The sequence below is a fragment of the Brassica rapa genome, chromosome A05 (assembly GCF_000309985.2).
Source record: "Brassica rapa cultivar Chiifu-401-42 chromosome A05, CAAS_Brap_v3.01, whole genome shotgun sequence".
NCBI lineage: Eukaryota > Viridiplantae > Streptophyta > Magnoliopsida > Brassicales > Brassicaceae > Brassica > Brassica rapa.
This window is the reverse complement of record NC_024799.2, coordinates 8155554-8176815: the sequence shown is the minus strand read 5'-3', so window position 1 is coordinate 8176815 and position 21262 is coordinate 8155554. Positions and strand designations below refer to the sequence as shown.

The following is a 21262-nucleotide window of genomic DNA, read 5'->3' as shown; positions in this document are numbered from 1 at the left end:
AAATATGCTTAATTTTCAATTTAAAATAATTTTATCATACTTTGTTCAATATAATATTTTATTATAAAATGATAGATATTATTATAAATTGATAAAATAGGATATAATTTTATTTTTTTAGTAACATTTCATTACTAATTACAAAATTAGTTGAAATATTTATATTCAATTTATGACAATTAAGATCTTATTATAATCTTTTTCAAGAGATTTGTTAGAATTTTAATTTTTTTTTTAAAAAAATTAAAAGATATAAAAGATATTATGATTAAAGTAGTTAAAAATATTATGTATAGCATTAGTGATATACATTTAATATAAAATTTAAATGATGGTCCAAATAAAAATATCACTCATCTAAAAATCATGATTTTTATTTTATTAGAAAACAAATTTGAAAAAATTAAAATTAAAATAAATATTTATTTCTAACAATATCACGCATTAAATCTAACTGAAGCCATGTCATATAGAAAACAAGTTATAATGCTTGGTTCACAAGTTTTCGTGAGAAATCAAAAAGGAAAATATCAAAACTCAATGTACATTCCTTATAGAATGAGATATTTAACATATTTTAGCTTTTGAATTATTATGTTCTTTGCTAATTAACAAAGCTGCAATACTCTAACCTAATGTTAAGAGGATACTATATATTGATTAACCCGCACCTCTCTTAGGGCCTGACTGGTTTAACCGCAGCGGTTGCGGTTGCGGGAGTTTGCGGATGCGGGTGGTTGCGGTTTCTAGCGGTTTTAAGAGATTTGTACGACTGGTTCTGCGGTTAGAAATTTGTGCGTTTGCGGGATACTTATGACTGGTTAACTACCAAATGCAGCAGCTGTTAAATAATAAATTAATATATTTACATTTTATACAATATAAAAATATCAAAATAATAATATTATAATAAATATAAAATTTATATTTAGAAAGTTATAGTTTAAATTTTTTAAAAATATAGAAAATATTTTTATTTTAAAGTTTTATAATATTAATTAAAATTTAATTGATATATTTTAGCATTTTTATAATTTCACTTTAATTTTTTTATTGAATTTTTTTATTTTTGTATTTATATTGTTTTGGAAAAAAAAAAAATTTTATCCTCCCGCAACCGCAAACGCTAGCTGGAACCAGCTTTTGAATTTATGAGATTCAGAGCGATTTGGAGCGATTTGGAACGGTTTAGAGCGGTTTGAGCGATTGTTGCAAAACGCCAGCAACCGCTACTAACCGCAAAAGCTACGTTTGCGGGTGGTAGCGGGAAAACCAGTCGTACCCTTAATCTCCACCTAAAACAAAACACCCTAGAGTATTTATCATTAAGAAGATGGCAGCAATTTTTGACCACTTTAGCAATGTACATCAAAACGAGTCATATGCTGCCAGTGAACACGTATAATCTAAACAGAGTCAATAATAACATAATTATTGAATCATACCTTTTCTACGTAACGATCGCCTAAGGTATACCTTATATTATACATAATTATAATATAATTTCTATATATATATATATATATATATATATATTTATCTCGCGCAAATCACACATGAAAAGAAGTCATGACTTCTGTTTTAATATATAAGATTAGTACCCAAAAGGAGTTACAAAGAGAGACGAAGCAATGGCTAGCTTCTCCACAGCACAACCTCTCTCACTGCCACGTCACCCGACCTTCTCCAATCCCAATCAACCAACGGCCAATAACGACCGCTCCAGCCACACTATCTCCCTGATCGACCGATGTTCAAACCTCCGACAACTAAAACAAATCCACGCCCAAATGGTCCGCACCGGTCTCTTCAGCGACCCTTACTCAGCCAGCAAGCTATTCGCCATCTCCGCCCTCTCCCATTTCGCGAGTCTCGATTACGCCTGCAAGGTGTTCGATCAAATTCCCCAGCCAAACTCCTTCACCTGGAACACACTCATCCGCGCTTACGCTTCGGGACCAGACCCTCTCCGTAGCATCTCGGTCTTCTTGGACATGGTTTCGGACAGCCGGTTCGGTCCCAACAAGTACACTTTCCCTTTCCTCATCAAAGCTGCCGCAGAAGTTTCTTCTTTATCTCTGGGCCAATCCCTTCACGGGATGGCTGTTAAATCAGCCGTCGGATGCGACGTCTTCGTGGCCAATTCTTTGATACATTGTTACTTCTCCTGCGGGGATTTGGATTCTGCTTGTAAAGTGTTTACCACGATTCAAGAAAAGGACGTGGTTTCTTGGAACTCGATGATTACAGGGTTTGTGCAGAAGGGCTCTCCAGATAAGGCCTTGGAGCTTTTCAAGAAGATGGAGTCGGAGGACGTTAAGGCGAGTCACGTCACGATGGTTGGCGTCTTGTCCGCTTGTGCAAAGACGCGGAATCTTGAGTTCGGGAGGAGGGTTTGTTCTTACATCGAAGAAAACAGAGTGAACGTGAACTTGACGTTGGCTAACGCGATGCTTGATATGTACACCAAGTGTGGAAGCATAGAGGACGCGAAGAGGCTGTTTGATAAGATGGAGGAGAGAGATAACGTCACGTGGACAACAATGCTTGATGGGTATGCGATTTTGGAAGACTACGAAGCGGCTAGAGAGGTTCTTAACTCTATGCCTAAGAAGGATATAGTTGCTTGGAATGCTCTTATATCTGCTTATGAGCAGAACGGTAAGCCTAACGAGGCGCTTCTAGTGTTCCATGAGCTGCAGCTTCAGAAGAACATAAAGCTGAATCAGATCACGCTGGTGAGTACTTTATCGGCTTGTGCGCAGGTAGGGGCACTGGAGTTAGGTAGATGGATCCATAGCTACATCAAAAAGCACGGCATTAGGTTGAATTTTTACGTTACGAGTGCGTTGATTCATATGTACTCTAAATGCGGAGATCTTGAAAAGGCTCGTGAGGTGTTTAGTTCTGTAGAGAAGAGAGATGTGTTTGTGTGGAGCGCGATGATTGGTGGCTTAGCGATGCACGGATGTGGAAACGAAGCATTGGATATGTTTTATAAAATGCAGGAGGCTAATGTGAAGCCTAACGGTGTGACTTTCACCAATGTGTTCTGTGCTTGTAGTCATAGTGGTTTGGTAGATGAGGCTGAGTTATTATTTAAAGAAATGGAATCGAGTTATGGTATTGTCCCTCAGGAAAAGCATTACGCTTGTATAGTTGACGTTCTTGGTCGCTCGGGTTATCTAGAAAAAGCTGTGAAGTTCATTGAAGCGATGCCGATTCCTCCGAGTGCGTCTGTCTGGGGAGCGCTTCTAGGAGCTTGTAAGATCCACGCCAATCTGAGTCTCGCTGAAAGGGCGTGTACACGTTTGCTTGAGCTCGAACCTAGGAACGACGGCGCACACGTGTTGTTATCAAACATATACGCGAAGTCCGGGAAATGGGAAAGCGTTTCTGAGCTGAGGAAGCACATGAGAGTCACCGGACTTAAGAAAGAGCCAGGATGCAGCTCGATTGAGATAGATGGGACGATCCACGAGTTTCTCTCGGGAGACAACGAGCACCCGATGTGTGAGAAGGTGTACGGGAAGTTAAACGAGGTTATGGAGAGTTTGAAAGCGAATGGCTACGAGCCAGAGATGTCTCAGGTCCTGCAGATCATCGATGAAGAAGAGATGAAGGAGCAGTCTCTGAATCTGCATAGTGAGAAGTTGGCGATTTGTTATGGACTGATATCAACGGAGGCTCCAAAGGCGATTAGGGTGATTAAGAATCTAAGGGTGTGTGGAGATTGTCACTCAGTTGCTAAGCTGATATCTCAGCTCTATGATAGAGAGATCATAGTGAGGGACCGGTATCGGTTTCACCATTTCAGAAATGGGCAGTGTTCTTGTAACGATTTCTGGTGAAAATTTCAGATTCTTTTTATTGTCAAAATTTTGTATTGCAATCATATCATATGATCATCACTGTAGACTGTAATGATATATGGACTTCCTCGCTGTACCATCAGTTACCAGAACTGTCATTTTTCTAATCATTTTGGACCTTTGATAGTTTGTTGAATCCCAGGATATTCTGGGAATGGTAAGAACCATCATCAGCCAATGAGTGCTCGTTGTGTGTTGCCATCATCAAACTAGACTTCATCTTGGTATGTTCCTCCATCCATCTTGGATTTTGAAGTATGGTTTGTTGGTTGGCTGTCTCTATTTTTTCATACGTTTACGTTTAAAAGGTTTACACTAGAGTTATACAAAAGACAATGAGTAGATCATTAGATACAGTGTCCTGAGATCTTACTTTCCACCAGCGAAAGGTTTGGATCAAGTATAAAAAGTGAAAATCATTGTTTCTATCTTCCCTTTTTTTGAAATAATTCAAATAGTTTATACTGAAAGTAACTTTTGGATGATAGTGAAGACTTCCTTGAGTTTCTAAAAGTTAAAATAATACTAATAATTAGTATTTTGGTGAATAGTACACTTAATTTATAGATTTTATTCTGTATTACTAATGAGAACACAAAATGCAGTTGTTCAAAAAAAAAAAATGAGAACAAAATGCTGACAAAAGTCAATAATTTCTCTGAAATTAGTTATGGATTTGTTTTCTTTCACCGAAATTATGGATATTATGAAAAATAACAAAAATTAGGCAACAATTTTTTTTGTAAATTTATATGTTCCAGACAATTAAGATATACTCCAGATATTAAATTTCAGTATCTATAGAAAGAAAAAAAAAAAATATATATATATACATATACAATTATACATATATGGGTTGCAAAATTAAAATAATAATACAAAGAAATCCAACCAAAAAGGCGCGTTTTTATGTCTACTTTGAAATGAAACCTTGTGGTGGGGCCCCCACAAAGTGGCATGCAGCAGAGACAAAAAAGGCATTATAATTATTTACTCATCTGTTTGTTTGGCCGCTGCTTCCTCTTCAGCTTTTGAAATCTCTTGTTTTCTTCTATGTTTTTAATGCTATTTACGTTTCGATTCACATCATTCTTGTAAGAGATCTTCTTCGGCGTTATATGAGTTTTTCTTTAGAAATTGGGAAACTAAGAGATAAATTGTTTTGTTAGAGTAGGCTTGCGTGCATATGCAGTAACAAGAAAAAAAGAAAACGTAAATATAAATGTAACGGCGTTGGTTAGAACAACACTGTTGTTGTTCTGTTGTGTGATTGATGTTTACTCTTCTTCTTCTCTTTTGGTTTTATGATTTTTCAGATTAATTAAGCGTTACACTGTGTTGTAGCCTTGTAGGAAGATGAGATAACAAAATGTTTAGGCTAAGCAAAGACATTGATTCTGCATTTCAAGGTGTTGGAACTAAAGGGTACGCTTCTTTTCTTTTTAATGCGATCCACGAGAAGAAGATAGTTTGTCTCTTTCCTCTTATGCTTGTACCCTTTTTTAGTGGCCTGGAGGTTTGGTGCATCCACAATAATCAGCTTATCTCGATCCCTAAGTCTTCTTTCGGAAGATTCCACTCTGGAAATGCTTACCTTCTTCTCAGCGTAAACTTCACCTCTCACTTATAATTGAAATTTCAATTGGTGTGCAAATATAATACTTAGTTGCTGTGTGTGATGTGTAGACGGCTTTGCGGAAGATCGGATCTCCTCAGTATGACATTCACTATTGGCTAGGACATGATGCAACTGAGGTTTTTGCTTCTTCATCTCCTTGACAACTGTTTTAATGTATATGGAATAACTAAAGATTGTTTACCTATTTTTAAAAAAATCTGAAGGTGGACTCAGTTTTGGCATCTGACAAAGCACTAGAGTTAGATGCAGCACTTGGATGTTGTACGGTTCAGTACCGTGAAGTTCAAGGTCAAGAGACTGAGAAGTTCCTCTCATACTTCAAACCTTGTATCATACCCGTTGAAGGGAAGTATTCACCACAAAATGGTCTGGCCGAAGAGACATACCCTGTCACCTTACTAATGTGCAAAGGTGACCATGCTGTTCGAGTTAAAGAGGTATATGATGAGGCTTGACATGTTTAGGCTTCAAGCTATTCATTAATGGTTGATTGATTTTGATGTACACAAGGTGCCTTTTCTACGGTCATCACTGAACCATGACGATGTGTTCGTTCTCGATACCGCATCAAAAGTGTTCCTCTTTGCCGGTTGCAACTCAAGCACTCAGGAGAAGGCTAAAGCCTTGGAGGTTGTCGAATACATAAAGGATAACAAGCATGCAGGAAGGTGTCAGGTCGCCACTATCGGTTAGATTTTTTTTCCCTCCTCTTAAGCAACTCAATAAAAGTACTGAAAAAAAAAACAATTAATTTATTTTAGTTTCTTGTAGAGGATGGAAAGTTTTTAGGTGATGCAGATGCTGGTGAGTTCTGGACTTTCTTTGGTGGTTATGCTCCCATTCCAAAGTGTTCATCTTCTACAAACCAAGAACAGACTCCAACCACATGTGCAAAACTGTTATGGTAAAGATTTTTGTTTAATTTATTTGTTTAAAAGGATGTTTTTAAAAGAGACCATCATATGAACAAACAGGATAGATACTCGGGGGAATCTACATCCAACTGAAACAAGTTCTTTGAACAAAGATATGCTTGAAAAGGACAAATGCTACATGCTGGACTGTGACAGCGAAGTATTCGTTTGGATGGGAAGAAACACATCGCTCACTGAAAGGAAGACGTCCATTTCTTCCTCAGAAGTAAGTCATTCTTGGTAGTAGTATATAAGTTGATTGATGCAGAAGCATAAAATGTAAATGTTTAGGAGTTTCTACGAAAGGAGGGACGCTCGACCAGCACAAGTCTAGTACTTCTAACAGAAGGACTAGAGAATGCTAGATTCAGATCGTTTTTTGATGAGTGGCCTCAGACAGCAGAGTCTAGCCTTTACAATGAAGGTCGAGAAAAAGTGGCAGGTCTGTGTTTCATATTATTATTATTATTGATATGGTTTCTATAGATGGGAAATAACTAACTTACAAAACTTTTTATGCAGCAATGTTTAAACGGAAGGGATATGATGTGGAGGAGTTTTCTGATGAAGAAGATGAACCTCTTTATACAAACTGCCGAGACGCTGTAAAGGTACACTTCATCTCTAATATATATATATATATATTTTGATCAAACTTTCATAAATGTATCTGAGCATAAGCCTGATCAATTTGGATTTTAAACTGATTCCAGGTGTGGCGTGTAGATGGTGGTGATGTCTCGCTTCTCTCCATTCATGACCAGGCAAAGCTGTTTAGCGGCGATTGCTACATTGTGCAGTATAAATATACTTACAATGAAAGAAACGAATATCTATTATATGTATGGATAGGTTGTGAAAGCATGGAGGTACGCAGGCTGTATGTAGCCTTTGAGTTTTGTTTCTTTTCAACAATCATTTGTGATTTGTTGTTCCTCAATGACCTTGGTTCTGTTTTTTCTTTTTTTTTTACTTCACTTCATTGCAGGAAGATAGAGCTGATGCCATATCTAATGCTAGTGCCATTGTTTCTTCAACCAAGGGTGAATCTGTAATGGTTAGTTCCTAATCATATCATTTTTTTTATTTTTCTCTTATTTGGTTCGAACTAACTGATTTGTTGTTACATTTGACGTTCTCCATATTCCAGTGTCATATACACCAGGGCAACGAACCTGCTCGCTTTTATTCAATGTTCCAGTCGCTAGTTGTTTTCAAGGTCAGTTTGCAATACTTTCTTGAACATTTTGTATTTTAGTATGCGACTCTACTTCTTTGATACTTTTCCAGGGTGGTTTGAGTAAACGGTACAAAACAACGTTTCTAGTGGAGAATGCAAACGAATGTGAAAGCAAGGCTTCTCTTTTCCGTGTTCAAGGGACAAGCTCAAGGAGCATGCAAGCAATTCAAGTTGACCTAGTGGGTTCTCTTGTCCTTTCTGCGATTCTGCTTTGTCATAAATACGTTTTGGTAGTATAATTATATGTCTTTGGTTCAACTGCATGCAGGCAGCAACCTCCTTGAACTCATCCTACTGTTACATTTTAAAAAATGAAGCTTCTGTCTTCACTTGGATTGGGAAACTTACCTCAGAGTCTGACCATGATGTTCTTGACAGAATGCTATATTTCCTTGATGTAAGTAACCTTTAACATACATACATGCCTTCCGGCTTATTAAGAGTTAGTTATTTTTCTTTCAGGTTGCTAGTAACAAATATGTTTCTTGGTTTCCATCTGCAGCCGTCTAGGCAACCCATGACCACAAGGGAAGGAAGTGAACCAGACACATTCTGGGATTTGCTTGGTGGCAAAACAGAGTACCCTAAAGAAAAGGAAACGAGAAAACAAGTAGAAGAACCACGTTTATTTACATGTTCTTGTATTTCAGGTAATGGTAAACATCTCTTTGAATTTGTGTTCTTTTCATCTTATTATTATATATTATTGTTTAGTTACATGGTTCAGCTATACGCACTTGTATTTTTATGCCTAACGTAAAAGTGGTCTCGTTTTGCTCTTCTCTTCAGATGTACTCAAGGTACGATTCACGTGTGTATTAATTAAGTGAGCATAAAATCAGCTTGGAATACTCTCTCATCTGATTGCATGATTTTTAGGCGAAAGAAGTATACAATTTTGTGCAAGACGACTTAACTACTGAAGATGTATTACTGCTGGACTGCCAAACTGAAGTGTATGTCTGGATTGGACTAAACTCAAACATAAAGTCGAAGCAACAAGCTCTTACTCTTGGTCTGGTTAGTTTCCTCTGTTTTATTTTTGGGCAAGGGTGTAAACATGACTTAATAATTAGACTAATCCAACAACATATATAAGATTTAGGAAGCAAAAAAACTCATGTTCCTGTTTTTAGTGTTTCTTAGTTTGTTGTACTTGTGATATTTGCAGAAATTTCTAGAATTGGACATTCTGGAGGAAGGTTTATTAACAGTGAGGAGTCCTGTATATGTTGTCACAGAAGGCCACGAGCCACCATTTTTCACCCGTTTCTTTGATTGGGTTCCTGAAAAGGCAAACGTAAGGGACCTCCCTCCTAAATCACCTCAAACATAAGCTTTTGATACTAGTCTACTGAACTTGCACTAATAATTAATTTATGCATGCATGGGTACATTGCAGATGCATGGTAATTCATTTGAAAGGAAGCTTGCTAGTCTGAAAGGGAAGGATCCAGTCACTAAGGTAAGTCACGGTTGAAAGAATTTAGTTTGTGAAAAAAAAAAGTAATGTGAAAAAGACTACTGATGTTTTAATAGATAAATGATCATAAACTAACCAAATATAAGAAATGATCAACGTGTTTCTAAGTGGCTGCAACATTTGTTCTTTCAGAGATCTAGTGGAAGCCCGTGGAGATCAGACTCAAAGGAGAACGCATCACGTGGTTCGCGAAGTCGGTCAAATGGATCAGAGCGAGGAGTATCATCTTGCTCCAGCGAAAAGTTTCCAAGCTATTCACAAGGCAGAGAAAGCAACAGTGACTCTACTCCACTTGTCAAAAAGCTTTTCTCAGAATCTCTTTCAGTGGATACAAACAATGGTAAGGTTTCATATTTCAACCTTTTCTTTGACCTTCTTGCTCATATAACTCGTAAGGTAGCAGAATATATAACTATAGTAACAACATAAACTTCGTGATGATTATACCAACAAATCTTCCATTGATTCCTCAATGTTGTAATTGCCTCTAAGCTATTTGATGCTTTAAATCTCACATCAAAACATTATTTTTCGATGCAGGATCGACGAGCTCGAATTCAGACATATCTAAAGAGAATCCACTGGGAGGAATCAAAGTCGATCTTAGTCTAGAGTCACTTGCATATTCATACGAACAGCTTAGAGTTGATTCTCCAGAGCCAGTGACAGATATAGATGCAACAAGAAGAGAGGTAATCCTGCAATCACATATGTCAACTTAGATCTAGTATGATATATTATGGAATAACACATGAACTTCCAAGATTATTATTTTTTTTTTTTGTCTTCCAGGCGTACTTAACAGAGAAAGAGTTCGAAGAAAGATTCGAAATGACAAAACCAAAGTTCTATGCACTTCCGAAATGGAAACAGAACAATCTCAAAATGTCCCTCCGTCTTTTCTAAAACAGCCTCACATTCAGTTAAAGACCCTTGGAGCAAGACATGTTTTAATGTAACTAATGTTTCTGTTTAGTGCAGTGACCTTCCTGAGTTCCTGATATAAAGTTGATGCTTGTTTCTTACAAAACAAAGTATGACACCCCCTAACTATTTGAGAGTATATGTATCGAAAGTCCTGAACTTTATAAAAAAATTTCAAGAATAGCATTAAACTTTTGTAGCTTCATCTTCATCTACACATCATTTTATATTTCATAGCCATTTGTATTAAATTCTAGTTTAATATGGTTAAAAATTCAGGTAATTTTGTTTTTTCCGTTTAAAAATTTGATATGATTCTGATATGGTTTAAATTGAATCAGCATCATTTTGGTTAGAACTTTTTGACTAGAAAACCAAACTAACCAATAACCATACTGACCAAATTGTCTTTGTAAATTTACCAACTATATCAGAGCTCCTAACCGAACAGAATACCAATGTTCGGATCGGTTCAGAATCACAAGGCCTATGTGGTTCCTAGGGGTGGGCGTTCGGGTACCCGTTCGGGTTCGGATCGGGTATTTCGGATTTTCGGATATTTCGGTATAGAGGTCTAGAACCCGTTCGGGTATTTCTGTACTTCGGGTCGGGTTCGGGTATTTTTAGTTCGGATTCGGTTATTTCGGATCGGGTTCGGATATTTAGATTTTGAAAAAAATATATTAAAATTTTCATTTCTCAAGTTTATTGTATTTAAAATATAACTTTTAGTTAACTAATTTTTTATTTTTAATAGATTGAATGGTTAATAGATTTGGACATAACATTTTAAAACTAAAAAGGCACTAATTTAGTTATTTTTTTTAATTTTGGATATAACTTTTTGTTAATTTTTGAAATAAAAAACTTGACATGCATTTTAAGTGAGTAGCAAATCATTTTTTCCGGAATTGTATGTATATCATATGAACTTAAATTATGTGTAGTATCAATATAAATATTTTATATAAAATGAGAGATATAAACTAGAAACATAAGGTTAATTATACATATGTTCGGTTATCTTCGGATATCCATTCGGGTTCGGGTATTATCCGTTCGGGTTCGGGTATCCAATCTCTCCTTATTCAATACCCGTTCGGGTATTTTGCTACTTCGGTTCGGATTTCGGTTCGGTTTTTTCGGATCGGGTTTGGGTGCCACTTCGGATATCGGGTAAAGTGCCCACCCCTAGTGGTTCCAATCCATCATCATTCATCAAACAAAATTCATCAAGAGAATATAATACCAAAAAAATGTGTTGTAATTTCACTACACATCCCTTCATCCTTTATGAAGGGTACAGCGGTTAAACAAGAGGGAAAGCATATCTTTTGTTTGATGAATGATGATGGATTGGAACCACATAGGCCTTGTAATATATTACTAGTGTCCCGTGCGGGCAAAAAATATGGATTTTTGTTGATGCAATCAACAGTTAGAAAAATGATGAAGAGATAGAACGATTAAAAATAAAGAATGAGAGAGTAAATACAGAAAAAAAAATTAGCTAACCGAAAATTAGGGTAGTTGTTTCCCCTCTTAATGTACGCTTTTATCTCTTACATTAATCTATCATTTTCTTTCTCATAGTGCACCAAAAATAAGCTCACTGAACTTGAGGGTATCTTGATAAAGATGGGTTTCACTGGTAAGAGTGTTTTGCTAACTCTCATAGCACTTTGCTGCTTCATTTCCTCTGTTTTCAGCACTACAGCTCAACCTCCAATGAAACTAATAACACCATTGCCAACTCTCCCACCGGCCAAAGCTCCTATCAAGATACCAACTCTCCCACCTGCCATAGCTACGATCAAGCCTCCGGTTCTCCCACCGGTTTCACCTCCTAAGTTCAACAGGACACTAGTGGCCATGCGGGGTGTGGTCTTCTGCAAAGCCTGCAAGTACGCCGGTGTAAACAATCTCGAAGGCGCCAAACCTGTTAAAGGTATATACAGAGCCGTGCTCACCATTATACAAAAAAGGCATGAGCCTCAAATGTAGATGTATATATAGACATAATCTCACTGGCAAATGTTCATATTATTGTTTAAAATGTTTCTTTGACAAAAAAAAAAACTATATTCTACCACGCGAAAATAGCTCAGCTGGGTGAAGGTTATTAGTTCATGTCCCTTCATAAAATCACAATGGATATACATAGATTTACCATTAAAATAGAAAACTAGATTAAGATATTGAATGAGTTAAGATGTGTTTGTGACTAATAATTTTTTTGGTTAACACAACCAAATGCAACGGATCCTTGTTCCCTAATCTCCCATATTATCAACTTTAGCTCAACTGGTGAAAAAGAAACCTGTTCTGTTGTTCATGACATGCCATCAAAAAAAAAATCGACAAAGGTAAATAAATTCACCACAACAATTTTAAACAAATACTATGACTTAGTTGGAATTTGTTCATATTTACTAGTTCAAGTTTTGTGTCACCACCCGCGTCACCTATTACGATTCATGAAGGTGATGAGAAAATTTGTTAGAGAAGAAAAGATATTTCTCATTACTCTCTCTTGTTCGTTACAGTGAATTAACTAATGTATTGATTAAAGGCACCACTTGAGTCATTATATAAAATGAAAGAGAAGATTACTGAGAATCAATTGGATTTAATCTTCTTTTTTTCCATAACAAGTTTCTTAAGAAAAACACAAAGTAAAGTTTGCTAGAGTTTCGGTACGGGTGTGTTGTACGGAGATCGATAGTTGTATCCTCAAGATAGACACCTACGAAACTACACACCATTGTAGGAGCAAAATTCTGTCTTAGAAAATTACTTAGGCAAACTTCTGTCAAACCACAATCGGTTAAGTTGTGAGAAGAAGAAACATAATTATCTCGTAACTATAATCTCTCTAATTTTTAATGTTAGAATTCAAAAGCAAAAATTTACTTCACCGAATATTGGTATAAATTTAATCATATAAAACCAATCATAATTAGTAATACAATATTTTAAAAATTAAGAACTAAAAATATATATCTTTTAAATTTTCTGAGAATTCATTACAGATCATTTTAAGATATACAATTTTACTTTTTAGCACCCACTTTTTTTTTTAATCTCGAGGACTCTGGGACATAAAGAAGTGTACTTTAATTTACTAGAAACATTTTAAAACAAATTGCATAGAATTTGAAAAACAAAAATTTTCAGTTCCTTTTTCAAGCCAGGTCTGTGCATAAGCCTACATAATATTTTGTAATTTTTGTTATGTAGAATATAAGTTTCTTTTTTTTTTTATAAATAAATGGTTAAACCGAAGCCTATTAAAGAAATTAAAAGCTTTGTTTTCTACTGAACCTAACTTCTTCGATGCAATTAAAATTATACGAAAAACTGACAACTTGTCTTGACTAAACGTTAGTGTCACATTGTATTTAGGAGCTAGAATGACTTTTAAATTCACGTTCTATTGTCATCAATTTCCCACAAAAGAAAGAGACTTCAATTTATTGTTAGACACATGAATGATTTGAGATTTGATAACACTTTATTGCAACATAGTTCAAACATCATAAACAACGAAAAAGGCTGCAGAGAATAAAACACACAAGAAAAATAAGAAATAAGATAATAATCAACAAAAACATAAAAGATAGAGATGTAGAGGACAATGTCTAGTTAATTTCTTCGATCTCAAAAGCGGATCCAGATGGACCTGCCTCATCCTGCAGTACTACTTGTCCTGAAGCTTGTAAACCTCGAAGGTCTTCAGCCACTCTCCTCATATCTGGCCGTTCAACTCCACACATTCTGGTGCAACTCAACCCCAGAAGAGCTACTTGGTGGATCACTGCCTGATTGTCAGCAGTCACCACCCTCTGATCCATCACCTCACTTAGGCGATTTCCTTTGAACGCGGCGTCTATGTGACTGACCAGAACCCTTTCCCCGTGTGGGGGGTTAAAGCTTAGCGCCTTTTCTCCAGACAGCAGTTCCAGCAAGACCACGCCGAAACTATAAACATCGCTCTTTTCTGTTAAGGTACGTGTCCGGAGATACTCCGGATCAAGGTAGCCATAGGTACCTTGGACCAATGTGGTGAGCTGGCCTGTTCTGGTAGGAACAGGTCTAGAGGCTCCAAAATCACATAGCTTCACAGACAAGGTTTGAGTTAAGAGAATATTCTCAGGTTTAATGTCACGGTGAACTATAGAGACAGGAGCCGAGAAGTGGAGGTATGTTAGGGTGGTTGATTTGGGAAAGCAGTATGATTTCGTTAACGAACTGCCCAGCTTGGTCAGGGTCCCAGTTTCGAGATCTTTTGATCGCGAGTGGCTCTGAATACGACTCCTTGGCCTCCTCCACCAAGAAAACTGGTCTCGTGACGTGAGTGGCTTGCTTGATCTCTTCCTCGGTGAATATCTTGATACACTGATTCGGTGACTCTAGGAGTCTCTGCGCCAACAAGACTCCACCGTTTGACTCGAAGCGCCTCTCTCTAAGTTTGGCTAGTTGACGGAACTTGAGTTTCAGGAGTACGCAGCACACTCCCACCAAGCATCCGATGACGCTTACTGGTTTAATTATATGGATCCTTGCGGGGTTTAGTTAAATATGAGAGAGAGATATATAAATAAAACGCAACGCAACGGTATAACTAAAAACTTACAAAGAATGATTTTTGTCCATTCCTTTTTCTTCTTGCACCTGAAGGTTCCATCGACATTCTTGCAGGTTTGGTGCTTCCCACAAGAATGAACATTCACTTTGCACTCGTCCACGTCTAGTAAGAACAAAAACAGTGAACAATTAGTGTGTAGATGAAAATATTTTAGGAAAGAGCAGGTAAAAAAAAAAACGAGTACCTTTGCAGCCATGTTGGGCGTAGGGATTCCCTTCAAACCCGTCTAGACATTTGCAAGAATACCCGGGTCCATTATTGCTGCATCTGCTCTTCTCTCCACAAAAGCTCGTGTTTGCAGCCTGTTGGCATGTTCCTTGTTTCGTCCAATCAAGTATCACAGGAAACCTTGTAATGTTGCGGAGATTTTTAAGATCCTCCGGTTCAGAAAAGATGAAATATCCCTCTTTGACCATTAAAACATAGTTGCAAGGATACGAGCAGGACGACGACGACCAATCAATATACTTCACTGGATTAGAGACTGAAGTACGGCAGCAACCATTTAAACCAGAACATAATTTATCTACTGGTCGTAGAGAATCGCAATGTGTATCACATGTAAATGTGGTGGTTCCTCCATACCTCGTCGTGAAAATGTAAAAAATATAAATATTACAACCAACTTGAAAGAATTGGTTCTTGTTCGAGAACATAAAACCAGGTATTTCTATAGATCGGTTTTTATTTCCACCATCTCCTTCCATGTTGTTGCATAGGGAAATAACATTCATCAGTACCTCTACTTCTCCGTCGTCCGAGGAGATGCGAAGCACTTCTAAGTTTGAGTTGTTCAAAAACAACTTTTGCTCCTTCTCATCACACCTTAGGAGAAACTTTCCTTCGTCAACACAATCAGAAGAGGTCCCAAACGGGTACTCGATTTTGACGGTTCCACAAGTTGACTGGCAATCGGTGCGAGACTGCCTTGTTGAAACCGAAAGTGCAGTAAACGAAACAAGGAAGCATACCCACACATAGCTCTTTGGCGAGAGTAACATTTTTTTTTTTTTTTTAACCGGAGCTTCTAGCTCTAGTGGTAAAGGACTTACAGCTGTGAGTACTGCCACCTGGGTTCGAATCCTGGCCACTGGAGAATTAACATTTCGGCATCGCCAGGGACAGAGGACCGACACGTGGCAACATGTGACTAGTCTGGATCACTTCTGTGGGGCCAGGATATCTCTGTATAATTCAAAAAAAAAAAAAAAAAAAAAGAGAGTAACATTTTTTTTTCCTTTTTGTCTTTGGTTCTTGAAAAAAAAATTTGGCAAAGAGGATTAGTTTGATTTCAGAGATATCTGTTAAATTTGAGAGGTGCGATTGATTTTAATATGGAAACGTCTTTTTCTTATGTTTGAGACTTTGAGCTATGACAGACACACCATTTTATTGAACATGCACTTGCTTCGGAAGCGCTAAGTCATAGCTAGTATTAGTGGTTTTATTCAAACTGCGTAAAAGACAGCATTAACTACTTCTCTTTAAATGTATGGTCATTTTTTTCCTTCGTTAAGGAGGTTGCCACGTACTATTAACTGCTCGGTCTAGCTCCTAACAACTTATTGCTTTATTTTTATCTGCTGCATGATGCAAAATGTATGCGTCTTAAGTTGATTCGGTCACGCAATGATTGACCGGAAGAAAACATCGTACAGGTATTCAGTTGCTGTCTGAATTAGGCTTCCATCTTCAACTTTTATGGGCCAATATTTGGGTTAGATACTCAGAGAAAAGTACGGGATAATACTAACTGCAACAGCCAACTACAAGCCCAAGAAGAGGAACAGTTAGTGTTTGATGAAGATTTATTTTTTTGTATACAAGTCGGTCAAGGATATGTAAAGTCCAACAGGATTAGGATGATCTAACAAATTCTAACAAAACATTTGTGATTAAAACAGAAAATTTAAGTATTTTCAATATATTTAAAAACTATATAAGAAAACGAAGTTATAAATATCTATGTCTTTGGACGATGGCTACAATTGCTGAGGCTAGCACACATCCGACAAATATGCTCCGTCCCAAATTTTACGTAAAATTTCTTGGACGCAAAGAGTGTACGCATACATTTACTCGATTCTCTACGTTTGAAAGCATTACAACAGTGTGTTCCGTTCCCTTCGACCGGATTTATCTAGGGAGCGACACATGCTTCAATTGCTTACATAACCAACAAAAATGCAATAAGTCAGGAAGAAATTAATATTTAAATCAATTATATTTTGGAAAGTAAAAAATAATTGTCGGTGTTCGATTTAATATTCAATGTAAATTTAGAAAGTTAATATTCTATATTTGGGAAACTATTATTAATTAGTGATTGTAAATAAATAGAGAAATATATAAAATTTCAGCAACTTTTACAAAAAAATAGTAAACACAAAGAAGAAACACTAGTCTAAGCTTCTATCGAAAAGAAAACCGAGGAATCTCCAACTTCATGCTTAATCAAATCAAGAGTCCACGGTTTTGTTTTCTAACCACTATCCAGGTTCTAATGTTATATTAGTTTTTTATATAGATTATAACTTATGATTGTGGATACAAAAAAAAATTAAAAGAAAAAAGAAACTGAAAAATTCATAGTCCCGAAAAGGTGCTTTTCATAAGTTTTTAATTATAAAACCAAAAGATGTTTCTTCCACTTAGATTAGATTGATGTATTTATTATATATTACAACAATATTTTGTCAGAAAAACATAAATTATTTCAGATTATTATAAAGGGTCTTGTTTGTTTTTTTGAACAGGGTCTCTGTAGAGTTTGAGACGGTCCTCGCAAAATGTATCTTGAACGTTTAACACAAAGGTATTTGACTCTCTTTTTTTTTGAAGAAACACAAATGTATTTGACAACAAGACAAACTCTAATATCATTTGCCATTGAAAAAAAAGAATAAAAAGATTGCTAAATTATACTTGTTACAGAATCAAAAGACTTAAAGCTACCGATAGTAAGGCTTTGGATGCAATACCGGCCGTGGAACGAAACAGACGAAGCATTTCAAAACAGTGTTACCTTTTTTGGTAAGATGGAAAAAAACGTTTCTTTCAGTAACACGAAAGGTTATAGTTTCAACTATTCCTAAGTAAAAGAGTCAATTTGCTGGATATTCATAAGAGGTCCACAAATGAAGAATATAGCCATTCTACAGTGTTTACTCTTTGATGTGACAATTATAAGCAAAGTTGGACCACTTTCTCCTTAGCGACGCGTCTATTGTGTATATGAAAGACAAAAAATAAAACTATACTATTTTTGAAGAGAAATAGTATACATCGATCTATATATTGTATACTATTTGGAGAAAAAGGAAGAGGAGGAGAAGGACGAGGTAGGAAGAGATCAGAGGAGGAGGAGGGAGGGAGGGAGGGAGGGAGGGAGGGAGGGGAGGAGGAGGAGGAGAAAGAAGAGAACGGGCGGAGGAAGACGAAGAAAGAAAGAGAACGTTCGATTTCTATTCTATTTTTCAAATAGAATAACAAAAAAGTATTAAATTTGAGTGTGAAAAATGAATGTTAAGAATCATGAAACTTATAAAAAATACAATTTGCAGAAGGATTAAAGAGTGTTGCCATGAATAATGAAGGAGAAAAACTACTACGAAAAGTGGAAGAGAGAAGAAGATATATTGGGAAGAGGTAAGGAGATTACGGGTGGCAATGGTGGAAAAGGAGAAGATGGTGGTGGTGATGAAACAACTGAACGTGGCGATGTTACATGTGGGATCTTTTGAGGTAACTGATGGTGATAGAAGAGGAGGAGGAGGAGGAGGATAAGACGTGGAGATGATGTAACAATACATTGCATTGTACTATTTTATGTTTATCAAATAGAATAGTACAACACAACGCGTATTGTTCATCTTCTCCAATAGTTTTACGCATCCTCTGTTTCTTAATCCATATATATCGAAAGTAGTAAAATTGTAAATCCAAACAAAGATATGAAGAAAATTGATCAGACACACTTGTTGGATCAGATGATTGTACGGAAATAATTGGCAAAGGTGATTGTGGTGATATTACGAAAGAAAATGAAAGATCAGATATGAAGTAGACAAAATTATAAAGAGCGAGAGAAGAAGAAAAAAGTGGTGCGTGTGATAAAAGGGTAAAAAGGCAATTAATACACAAATACACAGAATATCATAGCCAATGCAATGTTATGGTTATAAACTTTATTTCTATTTTTCCTATGAATATACGGTCTAATTCCCCTAAGTAAAAATTGGGTCGTAAACTATTTTTATTTATTTTAAAAGTAGCACATATAGTGAGACAATATTCTATTACTAGTATTATCCCCCAATTTTAATGTCTTCTATACTATCTGAAAAATTGTAATGACTATCAAAATAGATTATATATATATATTTTTTTTTTTTTCTTAACCTAGATAAACATTCATACAAAAACTTAGAAGTACTGAAACAATTTCTATGATGTAGTTTTGAAAAATATATACAACATACATGTTTTTGAAACATTGTTCTAAAAATACTAAGATATATGCTAACACATAAAAGTAAATATTATAATACTGCTTTAAAATATAAACTTATTCATGTTAACATACAAAATTAAACAATTAAATCATTGACCAGAAAAATAAAGAAATAATAAACTATGGTGAATTAGAATTTAACTGAAAATGTTTGTATATAATAAATCTAACAAATAGATAAAAGCTCGACAGTAAAATCAAATAGAACATTTAAACAGATTTTAGATATTACAGTTGTAAATGTAAATGTTGTTACCTTTTTCCATAAGAATAGCTTGTTACACTAATAATAACTTCATCTTTCTAATAGTTTATTTTTTGAAACAAAACTTTTATTTTCTATCATTTTGTGAAAACTTAAGCTACAAAAATAGAAGTATATTCTGATAAAATCTTCAATTTGAATCATGCAGAAAATATTGAAGATGTATGGTCAAGACGAAGCTGTAGTAGTTCATGAAGCATGACATGAACTACGACATCAGACGAGGATATAAGAGTTGGTCGAGTCGGTTAACGAGCATTGAAGGAAGAGTTACTGAAGAATTCAGCTTAAAGAAAGTATTGTAGAAAAAGCAATCAAGCTTAGAGGAAAAGGAGATTGGCTTATTTGCTGAAGAAGCATATATAGAAAGTTTCCATTAGTTAGATTTTACATCTAGAGTTTTTCCTCTAAAAGTATAAAGAGGGGTCTTGGCACTGTGTGGCCGTTTAACACACAGAGAGAACTTTTAGCAATAGCAAGGTTTGCAAGTCTGAATAAGGAGAAGCAAAGCCACTAGGGGTTCAGAGCTTGAGTGGTTCATAGACTGCATCAAGTCTGTGAACGAGTGAGACTAGTCAACAAGTCAAGGTTTGTTTTGAGCTTGCTTGAAGGATTGCTTTTAAGAAGAACTTGTATGTGCTTTTAAAAGGATTAATCTAGTCGTATTTGTTGAAAAGAAATATCCATGTGTTAATGTGTGTTCTAGTTAGTGTAGCTTGATTATCTTACATTAACAAGTGGTATCAGAGCTGGTATTTGTATTTGTTTTAAACATGTAAGATCCTGCGGAGTAAGATGGACAGCTACTGTGAGATGTTGTCGCACTCAAAGGTGATCCTTGAAGTGGGGAACTACAGATTTTGGAAGGCGCGTATGAAGGCGACAATCAAGGGTATATACCATATGGCGTGGAAAGCAGTGGAATCTGGGTGGACAGCACCTGTTGCCAGAGGCGATGATGGGAAAGATGTACCAAAGGGAGAAGAGCTTTGGACCGATGAAGAAAACAAGATGGCAAAATTCAACGCTATAGCTCTTACTGTCATTCACTGCAGTGTGGAAAGAAAACAATTTGAGCTGATTCGAGGTTGTGAAGCAACAAAAGATGCATGGAACATTCTTCAAGTCCATTTTGAAGGAACACTGAAGGTTTAAAGCTCCAGAAAAGACATGCTTGTGACCAGATTTGAGGAACTTAAGATGGAGGAACATGAATCAATTGGTAACTTCAGCTCCAAGCTTAGCTCGCTAGCTCAAAAAGCTCTCATTCTTGGTAAAAAATACAAAGAGAAGAAGCTAGTGAAGAAATTCTTAAGGTGTCAACCAGCTAAATTCATGCCATATAAGGCAGCGATGAGCGTGTCCCTGAACACTGAGGAGATGACCTTTGATGAAGTAGTTGGGATGCTTCAGGCTCATGAGATTGGAGGTATCTGGTGGAAAGAAGGCAAAAGGGATCGCACTAGCATCGATTGAGAAAAGTGAAGGGATGGATAATGATCCAGTGAGTTTGCTGGTCAGACGATTTGACAGAGCCTTACGCAAGGTAGAGCAAGGACAGAAGAAGTTCATCCCAGGAAGAAAGACAGCTGCTGAACCGGACAAGGGAAGAAAAAAGGCTGATGTCAAGTGCTATGGATGCAAGGGATATGGTCAGTTCAGAACCGAATGTCCAACAGTGAAGAGAAGAGAATTTCAGTGTCATGGGAATCAATGATTGGAATCAATGACAGTGACTCAGAAAGTGACAGTGAGGATGAGCTG

General features: G+C 36.3%; 4 protein-coding genes and 1 long non-coding RNA gene across 9 annotated transcripts; 4 read left to right on the top strand and 1 right to left on the bottom strand.

Annotated features, from left to right (window-relative positions):
- The first annotated feature begins 1596 nt into the window (after positions 1–1596).
- Positions 1597–3979, top strand: LOC103868004 (pentatricopeptide repeat-containing protein At2g29760, chloroplastic). Its single transcript, XM_009146100.3, has one exon. It carries the CDS (start codon positions 1632–1634, stop codon positions 3849–3851), a length of 2220 nt encoding a protein of 739 aa, XP_009144348.2. The 5' UTR covers positions 1597–1631; the 3' UTR covers positions 3852–3979.
- Positions 3980–4077: 98 nt separating this feature from the next.
- On the top strand, positions 4078–10277 carry LOC103868003 (villin-1). Of its 5 annotated transcripts, none has more exons than XM_033291588.1 (23): positions 4078–4096; positions 5217–5297; positions 5379–5478; positions 5559–5627; positions 5715–5948; positions 6022–6199; positions 6283–6415; positions 6486–6651; positions 6717–6867; positions 6948–7036; positions 7139–7294; positions 7414–7482; positions 7576–7644; positions 7716–7844; positions 7934–8062; positions 8168–8315; positions 8455–8465; positions 8545–8685; positions 8837–8965; positions 9068–9130; positions 9281–9488; positions 9689–9840; positions 9941–10277. In XM_033291588.1, the coding sequence occupies exons 2-23, from the start codon at positions 5242–5244 to the stop codon at positions 10052–10054; spliced, it is 2694 nt and encodes an 897-aa protein (XP_033147479.1). In that variant the 5' UTR covers positions 4078–4096; positions 5217–5241; the 3' UTR covers positions 10055–10277. The 5 variants fall into 5 exon arrangements, with proteins under 5 accessions (XP_033147479.1, XP_009144347.1, XP_033147478.1 ...); XM_009146099.2 differs by lacking the exon at positions 4078–4096 and adding an exon at positions 4658–4966; XM_033291587.1 differs by lacking the exon at positions 4078–4096 and adding an exon at positions 4883–4966 and having other exon boundaries at positions 5189–5297.
- A 1433-nt stretch (positions 10278–11710) lies between these two features.
- LOC103868247 (non-classical arabinogalactan protein 30-like) lies at positions 11711–12076 on the top strand. Its single transcript, XM_009146358.2, has one exon. It carries the CDS (start codon positions 11711–11713, stop codon positions 12074–12076), a length of 366 nt encoding a protein of 121 aa, XP_009144606.1.
- Positions 12077–13713: 1637 nt separating this feature from the next.
- LOC108871868 (wall-associated receptor kinase 5-like) lies at positions 13714–15721 on the bottom strand. Its single transcript, XM_033292034.1, has 4 exons — positions 14905–15721; positions 14709–14822; positions 14257–14547; positions 13714–14174 (listed from the first exon to the last, which is right to left on the bottom strand). The coding sequence occupies exons 1-4, from the start codon at positions 15719–15721 to the stop codon at positions 13714–13716; spliced, it is 1683 nt and encodes a 560-aa protein (XP_033147925.1).
- A 175-nt stretch (positions 15722–15896) lies between these two features.
- On the top strand, positions 15897–19462 carry LOC103868002. Its single transcript, XR_632786.3, has 3 exons — positions 15897–17217; positions 17477–17535; positions 17655–19462. It is a non-coding gene; the product is annotated as an uncharacterized LOC103868002 (long non-coding RNA).
- The last annotated feature ends 1800 nt before the right edge of the window (positions 19463–21262 follow it).